This window comes from Pleuronectes platessa, chromosome 8, assembly GCF_947347685.1.
Source record: "Pleuronectes platessa chromosome 8, fPlePla1.1, whole genome shotgun sequence".
In the NCBI taxonomy this organism is placed as follows: Eukaryota; Metazoa; Chordata; class Actinopteri; order Pleuronectiformes; family Pleuronectidae; genus Pleuronectes; species Pleuronectes platessa.
Genome location: NC_070633.1, coordinates 18,246,668 through 18,268,605, shown reverse-complemented (window position 1 = coordinate 18,268,605; position 21,938 = coordinate 18,246,668). Strand labels below are relative to the sequence as shown.

General features: G+C 40.7%; 4 protein-coding genes across 5 annotated transcripts; all 4 read left to right on the top strand.

The window, feature by feature from the left end:
- Window positions 1-42: 42 nt before the first annotated feature.
- On the top strand, window positions 43-7,983 carry LOC128446287 (protocadherin beta-14). 2 transcript variants are annotated; one of them, XM_053429298.1, is made up of 3 exons: window positions 43-2,941; window positions 4,835-4,870; window positions 6,144-7,983. In XM_053429298.1, exons 1-2 carry the CDS (start codon window positions 365-367, stop codon window positions 4,844-4,846), a joined length of 2,589 nt encoding a protein of 862 aa, XP_053285273.1. In that variant the 5' UTR covers window positions 43-364; the 3' UTR covers window positions 4,847-4,870; window positions 6,144-7,983. The 2 variants fall into 2 exon arrangements, with proteins under 2 accessions (XP_053285273.1, XP_053285272.1); XM_053429297.1 differs by lacking the exon at window positions 4,835-4,870.
- Window positions 7,984-12,693: 4,710 nt separating this feature from the next.
- On the top strand, window positions 12,694-15,075 carry LOC128446065 (protocadherin alpha-3-like). The gene has a single exon (XM_053429019.1). The coding sequence runs from the start codon at window positions 12,694-12,696 to the stop codon at window positions 15,073-15,075; it is 2,382 nt and encodes a 793-aa protein (XP_053284994.1).
- Window positions 15,076-16,038: 963 nt separating this feature from the next.
- LOC128445600 (protocadherin alpha-8-like) lies at window positions 16,039-18,441 on the top strand. Its single transcript, XM_053428351.1, has one exon. The coding sequence runs from the start codon at window positions 16,039-16,041 to the stop codon at window positions 18,439-18,441; it is 2,403 nt and encodes an 800-aa protein (XP_053284326.1).
- Window positions 18,442-19,138: 697 nt separating this feature from the next.
- LOC128445599 (protocadherin gamma-C3-like) lies at window positions 19,139-21,514 on the top strand. The gene has a single exon (XM_053428350.1). It carries the CDS (start codon window positions 19,145-19,147, stop codon window positions 21,512-21,514), a length of 2,370 nt encoding a protein of 789 aa, XP_053284325.1. The 5' UTR covers window positions 19,139-19,144.
- The last annotated feature ends 424 nt before the right edge of the window (window positions 21,515-21,938 follow it).

The following is a 21,938-nucleotide window of genomic DNA, read 5'->3' as shown; positions in this document are numbered from 1 at the left end:
CCCAAGGAGCACAAAGGAAATAGGATGCAGTTATTTACTTTACAATCACTCTATAGAAACTAGAGAAACACATCTCAGTCCTTCAGCTTTTAAATTACAAAATACAAACATTAAATTAACAGAAATCTATACTTTATTTTTCTGGTGTATTCACTTCCACATTTCGGGATTAAAAGTTCCAAAATGAGAAAAACACGTCACCAAATAACTTACTTTCAGTTTCTTAAAATGTGATCAAAACTGACACGTACGCAGACTTTTTTATCGATACATTTATTGTTGAAAAAGTTGAAAATACTCATACAAAACTATTTTCGTCGCTGCTCTCCACAAAAATACACTTCCTGGTGAGGTCATCGATCACATGATAGTTCATTGGTGGAACGGAAGTCAGTGCTGGCATCAACTGCGCGTCACTCCTGCTCATCTCAGCACAGAGACATCTTTCCCTTCAAGGCTCGTTTCTGCTTTCAGCAGGAGGAGGACGTGTCCACGTTCCAGCACATTTCACAGCTGCAAACACGGAATCTGCACGATGGCGCACGATATACAGCGCGTGTTCTGGAGACGGTACGTTTACGCATTTCTTTTTCTCGCTGCCATCACCACAGTCTCCGCCGTCAGCCACTATTCTGTTCCCGAGGAAATGGAGGAAGGATCTGTCGTCGCTAACTTAGCCACGGATTTGGGTCTGGACGTTAAGACTCTGACTAGAAGGAAAATGCGCGTTGACGCTGTTGGAAACAAAAAATATCTCGACATCAACAAAGAGACTGGAGAGCTGTTTATATTGGAAAGAATAGACAGAGAGTTGTTATGTCCATCGAAAACAACCACGTCTTGCTTTCTCAAATTAGACGCTACGATTGAAAATCCAATACGAATGTTTAATATTGAGGTCGAAATCACGGACATTAATGATAACGCTCCTCATTTCCGACGAGGGACGATGCACCTGGACATCTCTGAATCCAGCCCCATCGGAGAGAGGTTCTCGCTGAATAACGCTGCGGATCCAGATGTTGGAACGAATTCTGTGAAGGATTACCACCTGAGCGCAAGTGAACACTTCTCTATTGAAATTCAGACGGGGAGAGATGGGACGAAGTTTGCTGATTTGATACTTAAAAAAGCTTTAGACAGAGAGAAGCAGGCTGTTCATAATCTAATGCTCACTGCTGTGGACGGTGGAGTTCCCACGCGCACAGGTACAGCCAGCGTCATTGTTCGTGTGCTCGATGTGAATGACAACGCCCCTTCGTTTGACAAAGACAGATACGTTGTGCACGTGATGGAGAACTCACCGATTGGAAGTCTAGTGATCAAACTAAACGCCACTGATTTAGATGAAGGCTCCAACTCTGATATTGTTTATTCATATAGTCTGTATACATCAGAGAGAACACAAAATGTGTTTAAACTGAATTCAGAAAACGGTGAAATCAGAGTGAAAGAGATGATTAATTATGAAGATATTAAACTTTATGAAATGGAAGTTATTGCCAGTGATAAAGGACAAAACTCCTTAACTGGACAGTGTAAGCTGACGATACAGGTGACAGATATGAATGATAATCATCCAGAAATATCTATTAAGTCATTTCAGAGTCAGGTCAATGAAAACATAGAATTAGACACAGTGATCGCTGTGGTTAGTGTCAGTGATAAAGACTCTGGTGACAATGGAGTGGTGGATCTTCGTATTCCAGATAATATGCCTTTCAAACTGAGAGAATCCTCTGATAACTATTATGAATTAGTGGTGTCAGAGCCGTTAGACCGTGAGAAGGTTCCTGAATATGACGTCACTTTCACCGTCACAGACAGAGGTACTCCTCCTTTATCTGACAATGAAACTATGACTTTAGAGCTGCTGGATGTTAATGACAATGTTCCACAGTTCCCTCAGTCGTTTTACACGATACGTGTGATGGAGAATAATGCACCTGGAGCCTTGCTCAGTTCACTCACTGCCTTTGACCCTGATCTCCATGAAAACCAGTATCTGGTTTATTTCATCCTGGAGAAGGAGATAGCCAACACCTCCATGTCAATGCTGTTCTCCATCAACCCAGAGAACGGTAATCTTTACGCACTGAAAACTTTTGACTATGAGATCGAGAAGGAGTTTCTTTTCCACATCGAGGCCAGAGACTCTGGTTCTCCTCCACTCAGCAGTAACGTGACCGTCCATATTGTGATTGTGGACCAGAATGACAACGCTCCGGTTATCGTGTCTCCGTGGCGCGCTCACGGCTCGGTGGTGGAGGAGAAGATCCCCAGATCCACAGATAAAGGCTCCCTGGTTTCCAAGGTGATCGCTTTAGACACAGACTCGGTGCACAACTCTCGGATTACCTACCAGTTTCTACAGGTGACTGACGCCACCTTGTTCAGTCTGGACCAGTACAACGGAGAGATCCGGACTATGAGGATGTTCAGTTACAGAGATCCACGCCACCAGAGACTGGTTGTTGTGGCCAAGGACAACGGGGAGCCCGCTCTCTCTGCCACAGTCACCATCAAGCTGTCCACGGTGGAGACTGTCGTTAAGGCCTACTCTGACATGACTGAGGTGCCTCTAGAGTACGACATCTTCTCAGACCTAAACCTGTATTTGGTGATCGGTCTGGGCTCCGTGTCGTTTCTCCTGCTCATCACCATATTGGTCACCATCGTGCTCAAGTGTCAGAAACCCAAGCCCAGCAACGCAGCTCCTCCCTGCAGGAACAGTGTGATCAGTGAGAGGAACTCCACCATCGCAGATTCCACTCTGGTCTCCAACGATGCCTACTGGTACAGTTTGTTTCTGGCAGAGACCAGGAAAGGAAAGATGGTGGTCAGACAGCCTGTGCCAAAGGGCTCCAGATACATCGTGTCCAGTTTACCGAGAGGCACAGGACTCACAGACACGAGCGGCTCAGCAGCTTCTACTCTGCAGGTACAAATGACCACTCACTGCAGCTTGAATAAACACTTATTCTTAACTTGAATTTTGTCATTGCAGTTCACTCTAAAACTTCGGGGTCTTTCAGGAAATCCCCTCTAAAGCAAAAGATAACCGTTAAAAAGTGAATAATAATTATACAACAGGAAACTTATTTCCACATAAAAACAGCAAAACTCAAAATTAATATCAATCAGTACACAGTGTGCCACATACTTCTTCATTGATGTTATCTGTGGCATTGTTTTTCCTGTGACACTTACCTGTACAATGTTTGTGTGTGAACTCATCAACTGCCATAATAATATTTTCACATCTCTCAATCAGTGTCTTTGTACAGTAGGTTAAAAAAAAAAAAAAATCGATTAAAAGTACTTTCAACTCCCTTTATATATAAACAGCGAAAGAAGTTTTTCTTAAAATTAAAACAGGACTTTAATTTATATCCTTTTTAAATAGAAAGTAAATGATAACAAGCAAAATAACATGCTTGTAATCAAAATAAATAATATTGGAAGTTCGAAGTTTCGCTTTTTCTCTAATAAAATATTGTAAAACTGTATTTGCAGTTTTGCTGTTGTTTTATCGGGCAAAGCTGAAACTGCTTTTTCATTGAAAATAGTTGAGACATTTTCATATGATTTTTGTTCGTGGCCTTGTTTGGGTGGAAACATTGGATTATATTCACAGCCTAACATGGAACAAATATTTGATACACAGAGACCCTGGTTTATTTTGGTCTGCGCGTGTAGACTCTTGTGTAATGCTTAATAATCTGTCCAATTATTTTATGCATGAGTGGTTTTTCAAGTACTTTGCATATATAACCTAATGGACTAAACACTTTTTCCCTCTGAACTAAGCAATGCAACAACAGGTTTGGTGCATTCCTGCAGACATGTGCTCTGCTTCTTCTGTGGTGCACGTCTCCTCTCAGTTTCACAGGATTGGAGAGTCATCTATCCATATTTCCATATATCTACCATATATATATCCATCTATCATCTATCTTTTATTTGTTCTTATCTATCTATCTATCTATCTATCTATCTATCTATCTATCTATCTATCTATCATATATCTTTATCTCTCTATCTCTCTATCTCTCTATATATTCTTACACTCATAGTATATATATATTATATTATCTATTGTATAGTCAAATACTTATATTTATACCTCTACTATATATCATATCATACTCTTTGTATGTTCTTTGTATATAATATTTATACATGTGTACATATGATTATTATATTTACTATTATTATGTATACTGTTGCTGCCATTATTACTATATACTGCTATTATACTGGTAGAATTACTATCATATATATATATTATGTTATATTATATACTATATATACTGTACTATTTGTATATACTGTCTAGCAATAACATTACCATCATATCATCAGTACTACTATTACCATCATCTTGCCACTGCACCTTATCTACCTATTTATCTTGTGTTCCTGTTTTTTTATTCTTTCTACCTCAATATTTTTTATTTTATTCTATTGTATTGTATTTTATTGTATTCAAATATACCTGCTGCTATGATGAATAAAGTAATCTATCTATCTATCTATCTATCTATCCATCTATCTATCTATCTATCTTTCTATCTCTCTATTTATGAATGATGGTAAGTATGCTGCAGGAACAAGTATATAACTTAAAGTAAATCTGTTTAACCCAGTTATATGAGTAACTGTCACAATATGCATTATCATTTGCTGATAATGTTAAATCTGTGATCTACATGTATGTCAAACATTTAACTCTTGTGCCACGACACCGACTCTGTGGTCATACATACACTCGTAATCATTGTCTGTGCTTGCATTGATCTGACAATTTTGTTTTTTTCTTCCCACTCTAAAGTACCCTAAATGAGGGAAGTCCATTCTGCAGTTGGAGGTATGCAGGAGTCTCACTCCCCCGCCCCGGGTGCCCTTTAATGAATGATTCTGTGTTTGTTTTGAGTGGATGTTGGTTTATCCTTTTGTCTTGTCTAACTTGTTTTGGAGAGGGAGGTTTTATTTGCAAGGCTCACATGCAGTTTGCTGAATCGCCACATTTCAGTCCCTGTTACTCACATTTCATTATCATCCTTAAACCGCACTAAAATGTGTCTGCGTAGGCTAGCAACCAATTATGATTATTACTTCTGACACTATTTCAGGATCACATCCCTTCCCTAATGTTCTGCTATTTGACACATTACTAAAATCCAGCCTCAATGACCTTCATGGATCTCAGGGGACAGAGACGTTACACCATGACAGTCACATAGGTACAGACATAACAATATTGCTGGGGCGATTTGACGGCTAAATGCTTAGGGCACATACAACACATTTACATATTCTCTTTGACGCCTTGCCGGCAGGAAGATTTCCTGCATGTCTTTCCCCTCCTCTCTCCCCTTCATTTCCTCTATCTCTCCACTTTCACTGGCAAAGAGAAAAGGCACGAAGGCCAAAAGCATATACGTACACAAAGAGATACAAATCAACACACACCTTTCTTTTAGGTTCATCCAGTACTAATAATTTAAACATCAGCATGCTGCTCCGTAATATAACATAATCAATGATTACAGTTATAAAAATAATCCATCCCTATAATTAAATAGTTTTGCCTTTGCTATTTTAACAATCAGGCTTTTGTTATCAATAGAGAAAATATTGAACCACTATGTATCAAAAGGATGTTTCTGCATACAAGGATGCATCTTTGTTCAAGCCCCTAATCACTCATCACCCTCTTGTCAATGTTTGAATGTGACTGTGCTGTTTTTGAATGATCGGGTTCGTCAAACAGGCAAATTGTCTGAGTGTTACTGACTTCACAGATCGGCGCTTTTGAATTTCTATCTGTTGTGTAGTGTGAGTCATGACCCAATTCTTTGTGCAGGAGTGGCGCAAAGTGAAACCAGTCACCCAGTTACCTAGCAACCACTCTCCTCCACCTAATACTGGAGCATGGTTTTCATTGATAGACTCACTGCCTCACCACTACATGTTCCAGGATCGTCCCGACCCTGTCCCCCACTTTTGTCCTCTGCCTGAAGCCCCTGTCTTGAGTGGCGGACGTCGGCTGCATGAAATGTATCAGTTTGGCTGGTCGCAGGGTTGTTACCGCCGGGCTTCTCCCTCAGATTGATCTAATTCTCTTGTCTTGTCGGCAGGGCTCCACCAGCAGCAGCGGCAGCCAAAGCTCCACGTAAGGACACACACCTCCGACTGCATCCCACAATCTATGCTGACATGACGACATCACACGAGGAAAAGAGGAAACCCCCCCTCCCCCCCCGACCCTCGCACAGCCATCTCCATCCTGCTCGGTCCAGTCCCTGCTCCTGCTCCTCGCCCTGTGCAGGTGTCATGCTTCAACACCGGACAGACTGTGGTGAATAATCAACGACGCGACCCTCCCCCTCTCTTTCTGTAAGCACATAGAAAGCCAATCAATAACGTCTCCCTGTCTATTCAATATGCATGAGACTGCAGATTGCACGGCTTCAATCACACATCACAAACATTTTCAAGAGGAGAAATTTGCAAAGGAGACTGTACATTTGAAATTGCGCCAGTGGATATTCAAAGAAGCCACAACAAGGACCATACGAGTGGACACGGGAATGTTGACATGCCTTCAAGAGACTGTTTTCCCTCTCTAAAAAAGAAACACATGTTAATAGTACATTCCTTACCTCTGTGCTATGTCTTGCTCCATAACAGCATTGATGTATTGTATATGTATGTGTAAGTTAACAAAGAAGCGAAACAGCACAATTAACTAAGCGTGAGAAGAGCACCAACCTAATATTTTAAAGTGTGAAACTTAAGGGATTCAGTATTTTATAAATGTGGTAGCATTTAGCAGTTTTTTTTGTTTTGTACTTGACTTTGGGCTTTATATGTGAACTATAGGTTTACATATATGATTGAGTGCTAACAAATTTATAAATTAAGTTTACCAGTACATCTAATAGACAAGAGTGAGGCTTTTAGCCATTATGTGTTATATCTGCCTGTCACTTGTTTTTGCATGGAATGAACAAAGTACTTTTATAGTTTTACGTATTTTATGATATTGAGCAATCCATTGTCTAGAGTTAGACATCATCTGTTTAGTCTTTTTCTAAACAAGATCGAGGACCACAGTTTATGGGACCATGATATGAAGTACAAGAGTGTTAAACCTTCTTTCTACAAAGTGCTAAGGTTTTCAGAGACGGCCAACACACCTGTAATCTCATTCTGACCAGAGGAGGATAGCTGTCAGTGGTGGGACATTTTTATGGGTTTAGAAAGTACAGTGTGCTCTCAGCTTAAACATAAGTATACAGTGTGCTTGGATGTTTAGTCCACTCAGACATTACTGGAAAATATGACTGTAGGTGATTTAAAATGAAGACAGTGAGTCTTTGAACATGGATTGATTAATGTCTCAGTGTTAGTACTGTGTACAGATAACAAACATTTTAATTAGTCAAAGCCAAAGTCTGGATGTTCCTTGATTTTTACTTCTTCTGAGTTTGTGTATTAGGTTGAAAACTCAGAACTGAACATGACGATTTAATACTTAAACAACTTAGTCATTATTGATGCCATTCAATGAAAGCTGTGCTCATGTGTACGACTAACTTCCTTGTGTATCTGCATATGCAAAACATGTATAGGGATATATCACAAATCATATATCTGTATCTATACATCTGCCTTTTCACATTAATACCAACGCAGTACTCAAACAAAATCAGTGCAACATGTGCCATCCGATTTACAGACCAACTTGTGTGTGAAAGCAAAACAACAGTAGTCAAACTCTTTAGCACAGCTCACATTGCAGTACTTGTATAAAGTTGTATAGTGTTACAGGAAACATACAGTGTCTGCATTTGTACAGTGGTGCGTTCATGGTGCAATATGTAGTGACTTGTAAAATGTGAGCTTATTGTATGCTATGGTCTGGGCTGTACGATCTAATAAATACAGAAACCTACATAGAAAATGCAAAGTTAACGATGGTCTTCTGAATCTCTCTATGTTTTACATCAAATGGTGTATTATAAGATATATGACAGCTGCATTAATATGAGGGCAGTTTTAATCCTGAAACTATATTCATGTTGACACTTTATCACGTTTTCTGCCCCAACCTTGCTATTAAGTCAAAAAACGTAAGTTTAACTTCATGATATATCATAATGTCTGTAACTTCTTAAACAAACAAGAGGCACTTCTGCTTTGGAACAGTATGATGTTCCTGTCTGCGTGTATTTAATGTATTTGAAGTGCTGTATGCCTATTGATTCAGGAACTAAATGATCATCCATATTACAGAGTGATTGATTAAGGAACATCATTTCTACAAGCTTGTATTTTCAATTTATAAACAATAAGTCATGGTGGCAAATTAAGGTTCACATAGCATAGTAATCCCAGATATTCACTGAATCCAGTTTTCCTTTTTTCTGGACCATAAATCTAAAAAGAGTTAGAAAAATAAAACTGAATAAACACCAAATTATCCCTCATACAACACCTGGTTTATGACACTAAAGGAGAAGTTGTTGAGAGTGCGTGTTGAGGTTTATTTGTTGGACGAATTGGCTAGTGCTTTTATTTTAAAAACAAACTACAGAAAAGGTGATAGGAATGTTTACAGCTCATAATTTTTTTCCAAGGCCAATATTTTTCATTGACTTGTACATAATGATAGTGGAGTCTAAAACACACCCTTTTTTAATTGTTTTCCAAAAGATGTCAAGTCAAGTCATGTATTTATATAGCATATTAAAAACAACAGGAGAAGAGCCAAGATGATTTAAAATCTGTAGGATTCTCAGATGTGTGGTTTCTATTTTTAACTTCCTTGTTCTATCTGAAACTGAGATGGTGACGAAAAAACAAGTTTCAAAGAAAAGCCAACGTTCCCTTTTAGAGATCGTTGTCGCTGTCGCTCTGGACTCCTCCCTCTGGAATGTGAGTATTGATTCAAGTGAAAATTGTTTGTTATATATAAGTTCTACAAGATAAAGACAAAAAAGACAAATATGAATATATAACAGAACACTAAATATCTGCAAGGCAGGAGTAATAAAGAATGATTATTATTTTTCTTATATAATGTCTTACAGCCAAATTGTCAATAGGCTTAAATTAATATGGTTTCTCTGTTTCTGAAAACACAATTTTACATCCTTACAATTTATATTTGATTGTACCCACGGTACCATCCATTTCAGTACCGTTGCAAACAATACACTTAATGGAGTGGTGGGAAAACAGTTTAACTCTGCAACAATGCTTTCCTGCTACAAAATACTGAGGGTGGACATACGGAGTCATGTTAAAATACATAATTAACAGTACAAAGTGTAATGTGATGATATACTGTGTATTAAAAATGCATTTTAAATTTATAGCTCATCTCACTCCACAGATTGGCACATCTGCTTAAATAGAACCAATGGGCCCCATTCTTTGAAAACAATGAGCTCTCACTACAAAATTAAATCTGTTACCATGGCATCACATAGCTCATGTGCATGTCATTCAACATTGAACAAAACTGCCCTTTTCTGAATACCAGTCACTACACAGGGGGAGGTACATGGACAATGCTGTGTCGATACTGAACCTTCACATTATTACTACTTTCAAAACATATTCATTTTTTATTATTCTGAATTTCATTTTCTGATTTTCATGCACGTAAACCAGTGAGAATAGTAATAGTGGAGAGAACCCTAACCCTAACCCTGCCTTCTTGAAAAGCTCCAACGCTGCTAACACAACTCAGCCTGCCTTCAACAATAAAAATGTCGTCATATGTGTCCTTGTTCAGCAAGACTAAGTCATTTGAACTTCTAAGATTTTTAAGATACTTTGGTTTTGAAGGGCACTTTTAGTTAATTACTTATTCCTTTTTTCATATTGACAAATCTCCAGTTCTCGACTGAGTGAGGAAGGTTTCAGATCACAACAATGCCCAGTGCTTCATTCCTTTTAAAGCCAATTAATTGTATTCACAAATGTTTTTTCTTCTAATCTAAGAATGATTCCTATTCAAGTTGTTCAAGAACAGCACGTGTAAGTTAAAACAAGAGGGACAATTCCAAAGGCTGGCATTTGAGAAAGTGCTCTGTCATGATGGCAGTGGTTTCCGGCTCCAGCCACATGTCCCCTCTGGGTTGTCATTTGTGATCAATCAGCACATTATGACGCAACTAAAAAAACATGTGTGGTGTATAGTTAAACTATGAAGATGCATTTGAATAGAATATAATTCAAAGCTCATCATTAGGTTTGGTTTTGTTCAATAAACAGCGTGATCGTGTAAACACTGCTTTACAAACAGTGATTCTAATGAGTGTGTCTGCTCCTCTGTCTGCCTCTTTGTGTGTGTGCATGCATGACCTCATCTCCCCAGAGAGATGAGGTCATGTGTGCATGTGCAGGAGAGATTGAAATTCAGCACCACATAATTAATCATTTTAATTCAATATCCACTTTATCACCACATTCTAGCAGCATATTTTTAAATTGAGTTATTGCTGTCTGAATGTGTGGTGTCCCAAATCTAGACTTAAAGCTTTGTTATGGTGTCTGGTTTTGACAATATAATGTTTGTACGGAAAACATTTTTAAATTTCCTTTCTCCTCATCACCCAACTCGGTCACACTGCCTGTTGTCTGCAGTGCTGGTCTGACACACACAACACTGTGGAGCCAAACACTGCAGCAACCACCAGCTGGCAGTAGTTGCCCAACACATGCTGTAATGCTGTATTTCATTTGTTAGTGTATTTTTCAGATCTCTCTTGCAAAACATCTCTTTTGTAAGGCTGATGAATACTATACTATTGTTAGCAATTCTTTTGTCTGAGAAATACAAATATTCTGTTGTAAATAAAATATTGGGAAGGGATATAAAGACAAAGGGTAACACGTGTATGATGTATTTACAGAATTAAAGCATTCAGACTGTGTCGATACGGCTGACTTTCTTTGTCTGCAGCATCCCTCCCCCCTCTGCTTCCTTCCTCTCTGGGTGTGTGCTCGATTTCAGCACCATGGACAGTGACCTGCCTAATGGAGCTGCGTTGCCATGGTGACGTGATGTCTTTCCGCTGGAGCACAGTGTGCTGTGGAGCCAGCCACACCCCTGGACCCCCCTCCTCCACTACACAGTGCAGTACCCGCAGCCTGCAGACATCATATGAGCCTCCCCTGCTAAATATGAACGCTTAATAAGCTTAATAAGGGCTGATAAGTAAAAAAAAAAGAAGAAAAAAGGTGGTTTGATTGTTAAACATGTTGGTATCATTGCTGGAGAGCCAGAAATTAGGCGGAGGTGATGCGGAATGCGGCAGCGCACGTGCACGCGCACGCGCAGTATACATTTGTCCTACATCCAGATTCAATACGTGGCAAAAGCAGGTGGGAGGGGTGCGCACACTCTGGGTCGTAATGTGGGTCAGCTTGTTTCCTGGCTGCCGGTATTAGAGTCATCATGTAATTTTTTCTGTCATGGTTTTCATCTGGGTGTTCACTTTCACTGCTGCAATGCGGAAAGGCTGCTGCGAGGCAAACAAGGCACAACGACGTGTGACCATTGCAGAGCTGCAATATGAATGGGCTCATGTGAGCAGCACTTGCAGGTGTTATCCAGGAGATGTCACTGTTCGCCTCTGCAATAGGGAGTAAGGTTGTGGGAGTGTGCTGAACAGACCGCATAGAGTCCAAGCAGATAGATTATGAATGGCAGCAGGTTATTCAGCACCAACATAATAAAGAGGTAAAGCTACATCAAGTGTGTGGATTCAGTTGACACACGTTAACTTAATGACTCACTACTGCTGATCATTACCTCAATCGCACAGTCTTTTGCTCGTAGCACAGCCTGTCAGCTGGAGTCACTAAACAATGACACTTGTCCAGAGAAAGCACCAAATTCAACACACATGGACAATATATGTAACCATATATATATATAAAAACAATTTGGTGAATTATTAATGAATACATATGTATTTGCGTTTGGATGTAACTTTTCATAATTATTGCCAAACTGCATCACTTCCTAGAGACCCACATATTTTTTCTTACTGCGGGTAAAAGAATCAAAATATATCAATATATATATATATATCAAAAATATAACAAACATTTACATCATTATTTTACATATTATATTAAACATAAATATTAACAATTTTAGGAGCACTGTTGGACATGGCAAATATCTTTAAGTGGGGAGCAGACATCATAAAACAATGGAATACAATTTTTAATAACTTATCACTTATAGACTTTTTGGAAAGATAAACCCTTCCCTCAGGTTTAAGATATTGATATTATTATTACTTTTCAGTATCGGCTGGTAAGAGGCAGATTTCAATACACACCTAAATGTTCAAATATTAAGATATATTGTGATAATTACCTGTCATAATAATCTCACGTGCTAGACTAGCAGCATCGCAGCAGTGACAGTGGGTGGTGCTGTTACACTACATATATTCACAGTGGTTGCGTCTGTGGGAGAGGCGCATCTTTTTTTACATGTTCATAGAGACCGGGTGAGAGAACGGGCTTAACAGCCTTCATCCTCCTGCTGGAAACGATGGTTCCCGCGGACTTTTCTTGTTTATTCTCCATAAAAGGAAACTGAAAATCACATAAGAGTTTTGTTGACGGATTTAAGACCAGCGATCAAATCAAATAATGGCGGCATCGAACAGCAAAGGACAGCGACTGGATGTGTGGATTTTCTTTTGTCTGTCGCTGCTGGTTGTGATTCAACTGGATGGAATCGCTGCTCAAATCCGGTATTCCATCCACGAAGAAGGGAAATTAGGGACGCCAGTGGGAAACGTGGCCAAAGACCTTGGATTAGATCTTGGGCGACTGGTGGAAAGAAACCTCCGTGTCGTGTCAGGAACAAAGCAGGATCTGTTTAAGGTAAATGCGAGAGATGGGGTTCTGTTTGTAAACCAGCGAGTGGACAGAGAGGAGCTGTGCGCAAAAACCGCTCCGTGCGTAGCAAATCTGAAAGCGGTGGTGGAAAATCCCCTCGAGATGCATCAAGTTATAGTTGAAATAATCGATGTAAACGACAACTCGCCAAAATTCCCCGAAGAAAACTACACATTGGAGGTACTGGAGTCCGCCGTGGTGGGATCTCGATTTCAAATGGAAGGAGCCCACGACTTGGATGTTGGTTTGAATTCCTTACAGTCATATAAGCTGAACAACAACCAGTATTTTCGACTGGAAACAGAGGAATCTGGGGAGGATGGAAAAGTGCCATTCCTGATTTTACAACGACCTCTGGATAGAGAACACACAGCTCAACACTGGTTACAATTAACAGCGTCAGATGGAGGGAAACCATCGAAATCTGGCGCAATTAATATAACCGTTATTGTGTCAGACATTAATGATAACTCTCCCGTGTGTCATAAACAGAAATACACCGTGACAATTAAGGAAAACGCACCAGCGGGGACATTTCTTCTGACAGTGAACGCAACAGACTCGGATGAGGGTATGAACGGTGAGATCGAGTATTCTCTGAGGGGTAAACTCAGAGGCCTGTCTTCTGAGCCGTTTGATTTGGATCGTAGAACTGGCAGACTAACAGTGAAAGGAGGCCTCGATTACGAAGAGAAGCAGGTCTATGAGATTAAGGTACTGGCTGCGGACAAAGGGGCAGTGTCTCAGTCCACACACTGCAACGTGGTGGTTAGAGTGGAAGACGTGAACGATAACCATCCCGAGATAGAGATCACGTCCCTCTCCAGTCGCATTCCAGAGGACGCACCTCTTGGCACGGTGGTGGCGTTGATGGGTGTGACGGACTTGGACTCAGGTGTAAATGGTCAGGTCGTGTGCAGTGTGCCTGGACATTTGCCTTTTGACCTAAAGCCGTCCCCTGACGGACAGTCATACTCTTTGATCACCAGGGACTACCTGGATAAGGAAACGATGCACACGTATGAGATCGCGATAACAGCTAAAGATTTAGGGAGCCCCGCACTGTCATCTACCAAGGTGATACAGGTTGATGTGCTAGACGTCAATGATAACAGTCCTTTGTTCAAAGAGACCCCATACACTTTTTATGTGCCTGAAAATAACAAGGCTGGAATGTCAATGTTTGCAGTGCGTGCGAATGATGCCGATGAAGGTGAAAATGCAGCAGTCACATATTCACTCGACCGGAAGAGTCCAGGTGTAACCTCCTTTTTAAATATAAACGAAGCCAATGGCACGATATTAGCGCTGAAAAGTTTCGACTTTGAAGCCGTGAAAAAGTTCAAGTTCCACGTTGTTGCTTCAGATTCTGGAACTCCATCACTGAGCAGCAACGTCACAGTGAACGTGTTCATTCTGGATCAGAACGACAACGCTCCAGTCATCCTGTATCCAGTCAGCTCCAACGGTTCTGCTGAAGGTGTGGAGGAGATTCCCCGCAATGTGAACGCAGGACACTTGGTGACTAAAGTCAGAGCCTATGACGCTGATATAGGATATAACGGCTGGTTACTGTTTTCACTGCAGGAAGTTACTGACCACAGTCTCTTTGGCTTGGACCGCTATACAGGACAGATCAGAACACTTCGCTCATTCACAGAGACAGACGAGGCTGAGCACAAGCTGCTCATACTGGTCAAAGACAATGGGAACGTGTCACTCTCAGCAACAGCTACTGTCATCGTCAAAGTTGTGGAGCCCAAAGAAGCTTTTGCAGCTTCTGATGTGAAAAGTTCAACAAAAGCAGAGGAGGATAGTAACGTGACTTTTTACCTGATGATAACTGTGGGCTCAGTTTCAGCTCTTTTTCTCGTCAGTATCATCGTGCTGATTTCAATGCAGTGCTCAAAGTCCACAGACTACACTTCTAAATATCTGCCAGAGCCTAATTATGATGGGACACTGTGTCACAGCATCCAGTACAGATCTGGAGACAAACGCTACATGTTAGTTGGACCCAGAATGAGTATAGGATCTACTATAGCCCCAGGAAGCCATGCCAACACACTAATGCTGCCTGACAGGAGAGGGACATCTGGAGAGGTAAGACATGTTTTGATTTCGAATTAATGTATGGTTTATTAACACACAAAAAATTGACTCTGAGCTGGTAAAGAAGGTAACATCAAGGTAGATAAGATTACCTCTAAAATCATTTAAAACAATTATCTTCATTCATGTTTAAAATGTTTGTGTGTTCGATATTCACTCTTTGTCTCTTGGAAAATTCCAATGTACTGGCTACTACAATGACACAGTGTTTAAATGTGATGAGTTTTATTTGTGGTGTAAATGGTAAACTTCTGATTTGGTATTTAAGTTTCAGTTCGAATGTGTATTTTGAAATCAACAGCTTTAAAAACAAAGCACTTTACAGAGCTGTCCGTGGTGCTGACACTGAGTCACGCTTTGTCAATTTGGAGGATTTTTAAGGAAACATTTTTTAATGCTTCGTGTATTTCATCTATGGATTTTAACAAGCAAATTTGTGGCTTGTATTTGAGGAGATTTAGTTCTCAATGTGTTTTCTTACACACCACTCTAGTATATTAATATAAATCCGGACGTATCTGCTCTAACTTTCCCAGGAATTCCTTGATAAATTGGATGTTGTGCAATGGCTATAAGGATGTAGTGTGGTGGATATTGTGTCCATGATGTAATTGACAATACTTCTATCATACCACAGTTTCAATCTTGTCATTTTGGACTGTGGCAACACACTAATATCTTCCTTTATGTGCCGGGTTAGAAATGGGTCATATTGTGCTCTGTCCACGAGGTGTCAGTATCATATCAGCCTCCATTATTGCGTTATGGAGTTGGCCCTGCCCCTTCCAGCGAGGTTTTGTTCTGATCGACAGACAGAATGCTGTAAACCTTCCACACAAACGACTGATGCCGTTACGCGCAGAGTGAGGCTGAAAATATGGGAGACGGTTCCTCGGCGTATTTTATGTTTTAGTCGAATTCCTCCTTCATTAGTATCTTTGAGTGGATGTAACAATAACTACAGCGGTCTGAGCTGAGGCGATGGGACAAAGACGAGGAATATACGCCTGGTGGGTGGCCTTCCGTTTTTCGGTGATGCTGAGCTGCGTGATGCGGGTTTCAGCTCAGATCAAATATTCTGTTCCAGAGGAAGTGAAAGTGGGATCTATTGTTGGAAATGTCGCAAAGGATCTAGGACTCGACATCACTTCATTGGACGAAAGACGTTTTCGCATCGTCTCCGGAACAGAAGATTCTCAGTTTGAAGTCCATCAGAACAATGGCGTGTTGTATGTGCGTAAAAGCATCGACCGAGAGGAGCTCTGTGAAAGCGCTTCGCCGTGTGTAGTAAACCTGAAAATGGTCGCGGAGAATCCGATGGAAATACATTATGTGGCAGTGGAAATCGTTGATGTCAATGATCATTCACCAAGTTTTCAGGAGGAAGAACATGTATTAGAAATTGCTGAGTCTACTCTCCCCGGTAAACGCTTCCAATTACCAACAGCGCACGACCCAGATGTTGGCATCAATACAGTACGTGTGTATAAATTAAACCACAATGAATACTTTAGCACACAGATTCGAGAGACAGGAGATGACAAGATACCATTCTTAGTTTTACAAAAGTCTCTAGATCGAGAAAAGCACAATGAGCACAGACTGATACTAACAGCGGTCGATGGTGGAAATCCACCGAGATCAGGGACTCTTAACGTCACAGTCGTTGTTTTAGATTCAAACGATAATCATCCTATATTTAGCCAAGAGGTGTATTCAGTAACACTACCTGAAAATGTAAAGGCTGAAACAAGTGTTATTACAGTAACTGCAACTGATCTGGATGAAAATTCAAATGGAGATATTGAATACGTGTTTGGTGGTAAAATTGACCGGAAAATATACGACATGTTTGTCTTAGATAAAGACACTGGTGAAATTCGAGTAAAGGGAGAAATTGACTTTGAGAAAAATGAGGTTTTTAAGTTAAATGTCCATGCCATTGACAAAGGTCAACCTCCAATGAGCACTGATTGTAGAGTGATAATCAAAGTTCTGGATGAAAATGACAACAAACCTGAAATAGAGGTGACGTCGCTGTCACAGATGGTGTCTGAGGACTCAAAACCCGGGACGGTGGTTTCTCTGATTAGTATTACTGACAGAGACGCCGGTTTAAACGGTAAAGTCATATGTAGTCTCTCAGATAATGTGCCATTCGAATTAAAACCGTCATTTCAAGATAACATGTACTCGTTAGTTCTGAAAAATCGTTTGGATCGAGAATTAGTGTCACATTATGAAATTGAACTCACAGCGACAGACTGTGGGCAGCCTCCCCTGTCTACATTCAAAACTCTGAGTATCGACGTATCAGACGTGAATGATAACAACCCTCAGTTTCTGCAGAATCCAATCGAACTTTACCTGGTGGAAAATAACGTACCAGGAAATATGATATTTTCCGTGACAGCTTCAGATAAAGACTTGAATGAAAACGCGGCTTTAACTTATAATATTGTAAGAGGGGAAGGTAGTCAAGTTAAAAATGCAGCATTTTTAAGCATTAAATCAGATAATGGACAAATATCAGCGCTGAAGAGTTTCGACTTTGAAACCGTGAAAACATTCAAGTTCCACGTTGTTGCGTCAGATTCTGGAACTCCGTCACTGAGCAGCAACGTCACAGTGAACGTGTTCATTCTGGATCAGAACGACAACGCTCCAGTCATCCTGTATCCAGTCAGCTCCAACGGTTCTGCTGAAGGTGTGGAGGAGATTCCCCGCAATGTGAACGCAGGACACTTGGTGACTAAAGTCAGAGCCTATGACGCTGATATAGGATATAACGGCTGGTTACTGTTTTCACTGCAGGAAGTTACTGACCACAGTCTCTTTGGTTTGGACCGCTATACAGGACAGATCAGAACACTTCGCTCATTCACAGAGACAGACGAGGCTGAGCACAAGCTGCTCATACTGGTCAAAGACAATGGGAACGTGTCCCTCTCAGCAACAGCTACTGTCATCGTCAAAGTTGTGGAGCCCAAAGAAGCTTTTGCAGCTTCTGATGTTAAAAGCTCAACAAAAGCAGATGAGGACAATAATGTGACTTTTTACCTGATGATAACTGTGGGCTCAGTTTCAGCTCTTTTTCTCGTCAGTATCATCGTGTTGATTTCAATGCAGTGCTCAAAGTCCATAGACTACACTTCTAAATATCTGCCAGAGCCTAATTATGATGGGACGCTGTGTCACAGCATCCAGTACAGATCTGGAGACAAACGCTACATGTTAGTTGGACCCAGGATGAGTATAGGATCTACTATAGCCCCAGGAAGCCATGCCAACACACTAATAATACCTGACAGGAGAGGGACATCTGGAGAGGTAAATATATTTTGTTACTTATATGACCTCATATGCTTTGACACGCTATGTTGAACTGTTGTTCATATGTAGAAGCAGCTCCACGTGTTGTCCTTTTTTTTCCTTTGCTCTTTCTGTAGCTGATAAATAGCGCTGTCCTTGGTGCTGAAGGAAATCCCCATGTGTTTCCATCAAGACTTTACCTAATTATTTGTCCTTATTGGCAACACAACGACTGGCAGATTGACCTATACTCACTCGAGCTGTGTTTCCTTCATATAGTACCCGTATTACAAGTCACGTGACTAGAATGAATCAAGGTGAATCCCTTTATTGTATCGAACACAAGTTTGTGTCTCCACTTCTAGTCTTCCTCGAATACATTACTTAATCTTCATTAATTTATACTTTGGAGCATATTTAAGACCATAACTTTACCCATCTATTGAAGGAAGTAAGAAGTGAAATAATACACTTAATTTCGTATCGTAGTGAAGCCCAGTGGCCAGATGATGTCAGTGTGGCCCCGGTAATGATTGTGTTGCTCAGTCTGCACTGGCCCTGCCCATCTCCAGATCATCTCAGATGAAGGGTATGCTTGCGGAGTGCACATCGTAGCTTTTGCATTACGCGTGAAAAGCGATTTATATATATTGTGTGTGTGTGTTTGTGTGAATGCCTCTATATGAGAATGCTGTTATTTATGTGATTGGACTGATTCGATGAACAACTGGATCGTTGTATTTCCCTAAAATAAGGCCGCAGTTTCTGCTTCACAATGGGATATCGAGGACAAAGACGCCGAGTGAACTGCTGGTGGATTTTGGTGCTGTGCTTTGAGGAGGGGATTTTGGCTCAGCTTAGATACTCAATTCCAGAAGAAGTACAAGTTGGATCACCTGTTGGAAATGTCGCTAAGGATTTGGGGCTTGACACCAGCACTTTGACAGAGAGGAGGTTTCGCCTCGTTTCGGGTCCAAATCACGCTCTGTTTCAGTTGAATCAGAACAATGGAGTGTTGTATGTAGGGGGAATTATGGACCGCGAGGAAATCTGCGATGGAATAAAGGTTTGTTCGATAAACCTCAAAATTGTTGTCGAGAGCCCACTGGAAATACATTATGTGAGTGTTGAAATAACAGACGTTAATGACCATTCACCGACCTTTCCGGAAAACGAGCAGCGACTGGAAATAGCAGAGCACACTCCCCCAGGTACTCGTTTCCAAATCCATGCCGCTAGAGACCCTGACGTCGGTCCGCAGTCAGTGCGATTATATAAACTGAACCAAAATGAATTTTTTGAGACAGATGTTAGAGACAGCGAGGGGGACAAGATCCCGTTTTTAGTTCTGAAAAAGCCTTTGGACAGGGAGAAACAGGCAGAACATAATTTAACATTAACGGCTACTGATGGGGGCAGTCCGGCCAAATCTGGGATTCTTAATTTAACAATCACTGTACTTGATGCAAATGATAATCGCCCTGTCTTCAGCAAAGACACGTATAGCGTGTCATTAGATGAAAATGCGCCGATAGGAACTCTTGTAATACAACTGAACGCTACGGATTTAGATGAAGGGTTGAATAGCGCGATTGAATACATGTTTGGAAAAACACAGAAGAAGAAAGTGCAAGAGACTTTTGAATTAGACAGCGTCAGTGGTGAGATTCGAGTGAAAGGAAAAGTGGACTTCGAGGACACGGAAATTTACAGACTAGATGTGCAGGCTTCAGATAAAGGTCAGCTACCCTGGACGGGTGAAAGCAGAGTCGTGATAAAAATTAAAGATGTGAACGATAATCAGCCAGATATTGAAGTGACGTCACTTTCCAACGTTGTCCCCGAGGATTCAAAACCTGGCACAGTTATCTCACTTATTAGCGTTACGGACAGAGACTCGGGTGTTAATGGAAAAGTTATTTGTAAAATCTCAGATGGCGTTCCGTTCGATTTGACGCCATCCATTGAGGAAAACATGTACTCTCTTGTCACCAAAGGTCGCTTGGACCGAGAAACTGTGTCCGATTATGACATCACAATAACAGCTACAGACTGTGGTGAACCTCCACTTTCCTCTGCAAAAACTTTACGTGTTCAGGTGTCAGATGTAAATGATAACAAACCAGTATTTAGTCAGAATCCATATGAACTTTATTTGGTAGAAAACAATACCCCGGGAGCATCCATATTTTCTGTGACTGCTAATGATAATGATATAAATGAAAACGCAGCAATAACATACCACATTGTGAGAGGTGATGGGCTGCAGGGTGATAAGACATCGTTCCTGAATGTTAACTCGGAAAACGGACAAATATCCGCGCTGAAAAGTTTCGACTTTGAAAAACTGAAAAAGTTCAAGTTCCACGTTGTTGCATCAGATTCTGGAACTCCGTCACTGAGCAGCAACGTCACAGTGAACGTGTTCATTCTGGATCAGAACGACAACGCTCCAGTCATCCTGTATCCAGTCAGCTCCAACGGTTCTGCTGAAGGTGTGGAGGAGCTTCCCCGCAATGTGAACGCAGGACACTTGGTGACTAAAGTCAGAGCCTATGACGCTGATATAGGATATAACGGCTGGTTACTGTTTTCACTGCAGGAAGTTACTGACCACAGTCTCTTTGGTTTGGACCGCTATACAGGACAGATCAGAACACTTCGCTCATTCACAGAGACAGACGAGGCTGAGCACAAGCTGCTCATACTGGTCAAAGACAATGGGAACGTGTCACTCTCAGCAACAGCTACTGTCATAGTCAAAGTCGTTGAGCCTAAAGAAGCTTTTGCAGCTTCTGATGTGAAAAGTTCAACAAAAGCAGAGGAAGACAATAATGTGACTTTTTACCTGATGATAACTGTGGGCTCAGTTTCAGCTCTTTTTCTCGTCAGTATCATCGTGCTGATTTCAATGCAATGCTCAAAGTCCACAGACTACACTTCTAAATATCTGCCAGAGCCTAATTATGATGGGACACTGTGTCACAGCATCCAGTACAGATCTGGAGACAAACGCTACATGTTAGTTGGACCCAGGATGAGTATAGGATCTACTATAGCCCCAGGAAGCCATGCCAACACACTAATGCTGCCTGACAGGAGAGGGATATCTGGAGAGGTAAGACATGTTTCGATTTCAAATTAATGTATAGTTTTTTGACCAACAAAAAATTGACTCTGAGCTCGTAAGAAGGTAACATAAAGGTAGATAAGATTACCTATAATCATTTAAAGCAATTATGTTCATTCCTGTTTTAATTATTGTGTGTTCAATATTCACTATTTGTCTCATAGAAAATTCAAATGTGCTGGCTACTACAATGACAGAGTGTTTAAATATGCTGAGTTTTATTTGTGGTTTAAATGGTAATCAGGTGATTTGGTATTTAAGTTTTAGTTCGAATATGTATTTTGAATCAACAGCTTTAAAACCAAGCATTTTACAGCCCTGTCCATGGTGCTGACACTAAGTCACGCTTTGTGAAATGGGAGGATTTTTCAGGAAACATTTTTTAATGCTTTGTGTATTTCATCTATGGATTTTAACGAGCAGATTTGTGGCTTGTATT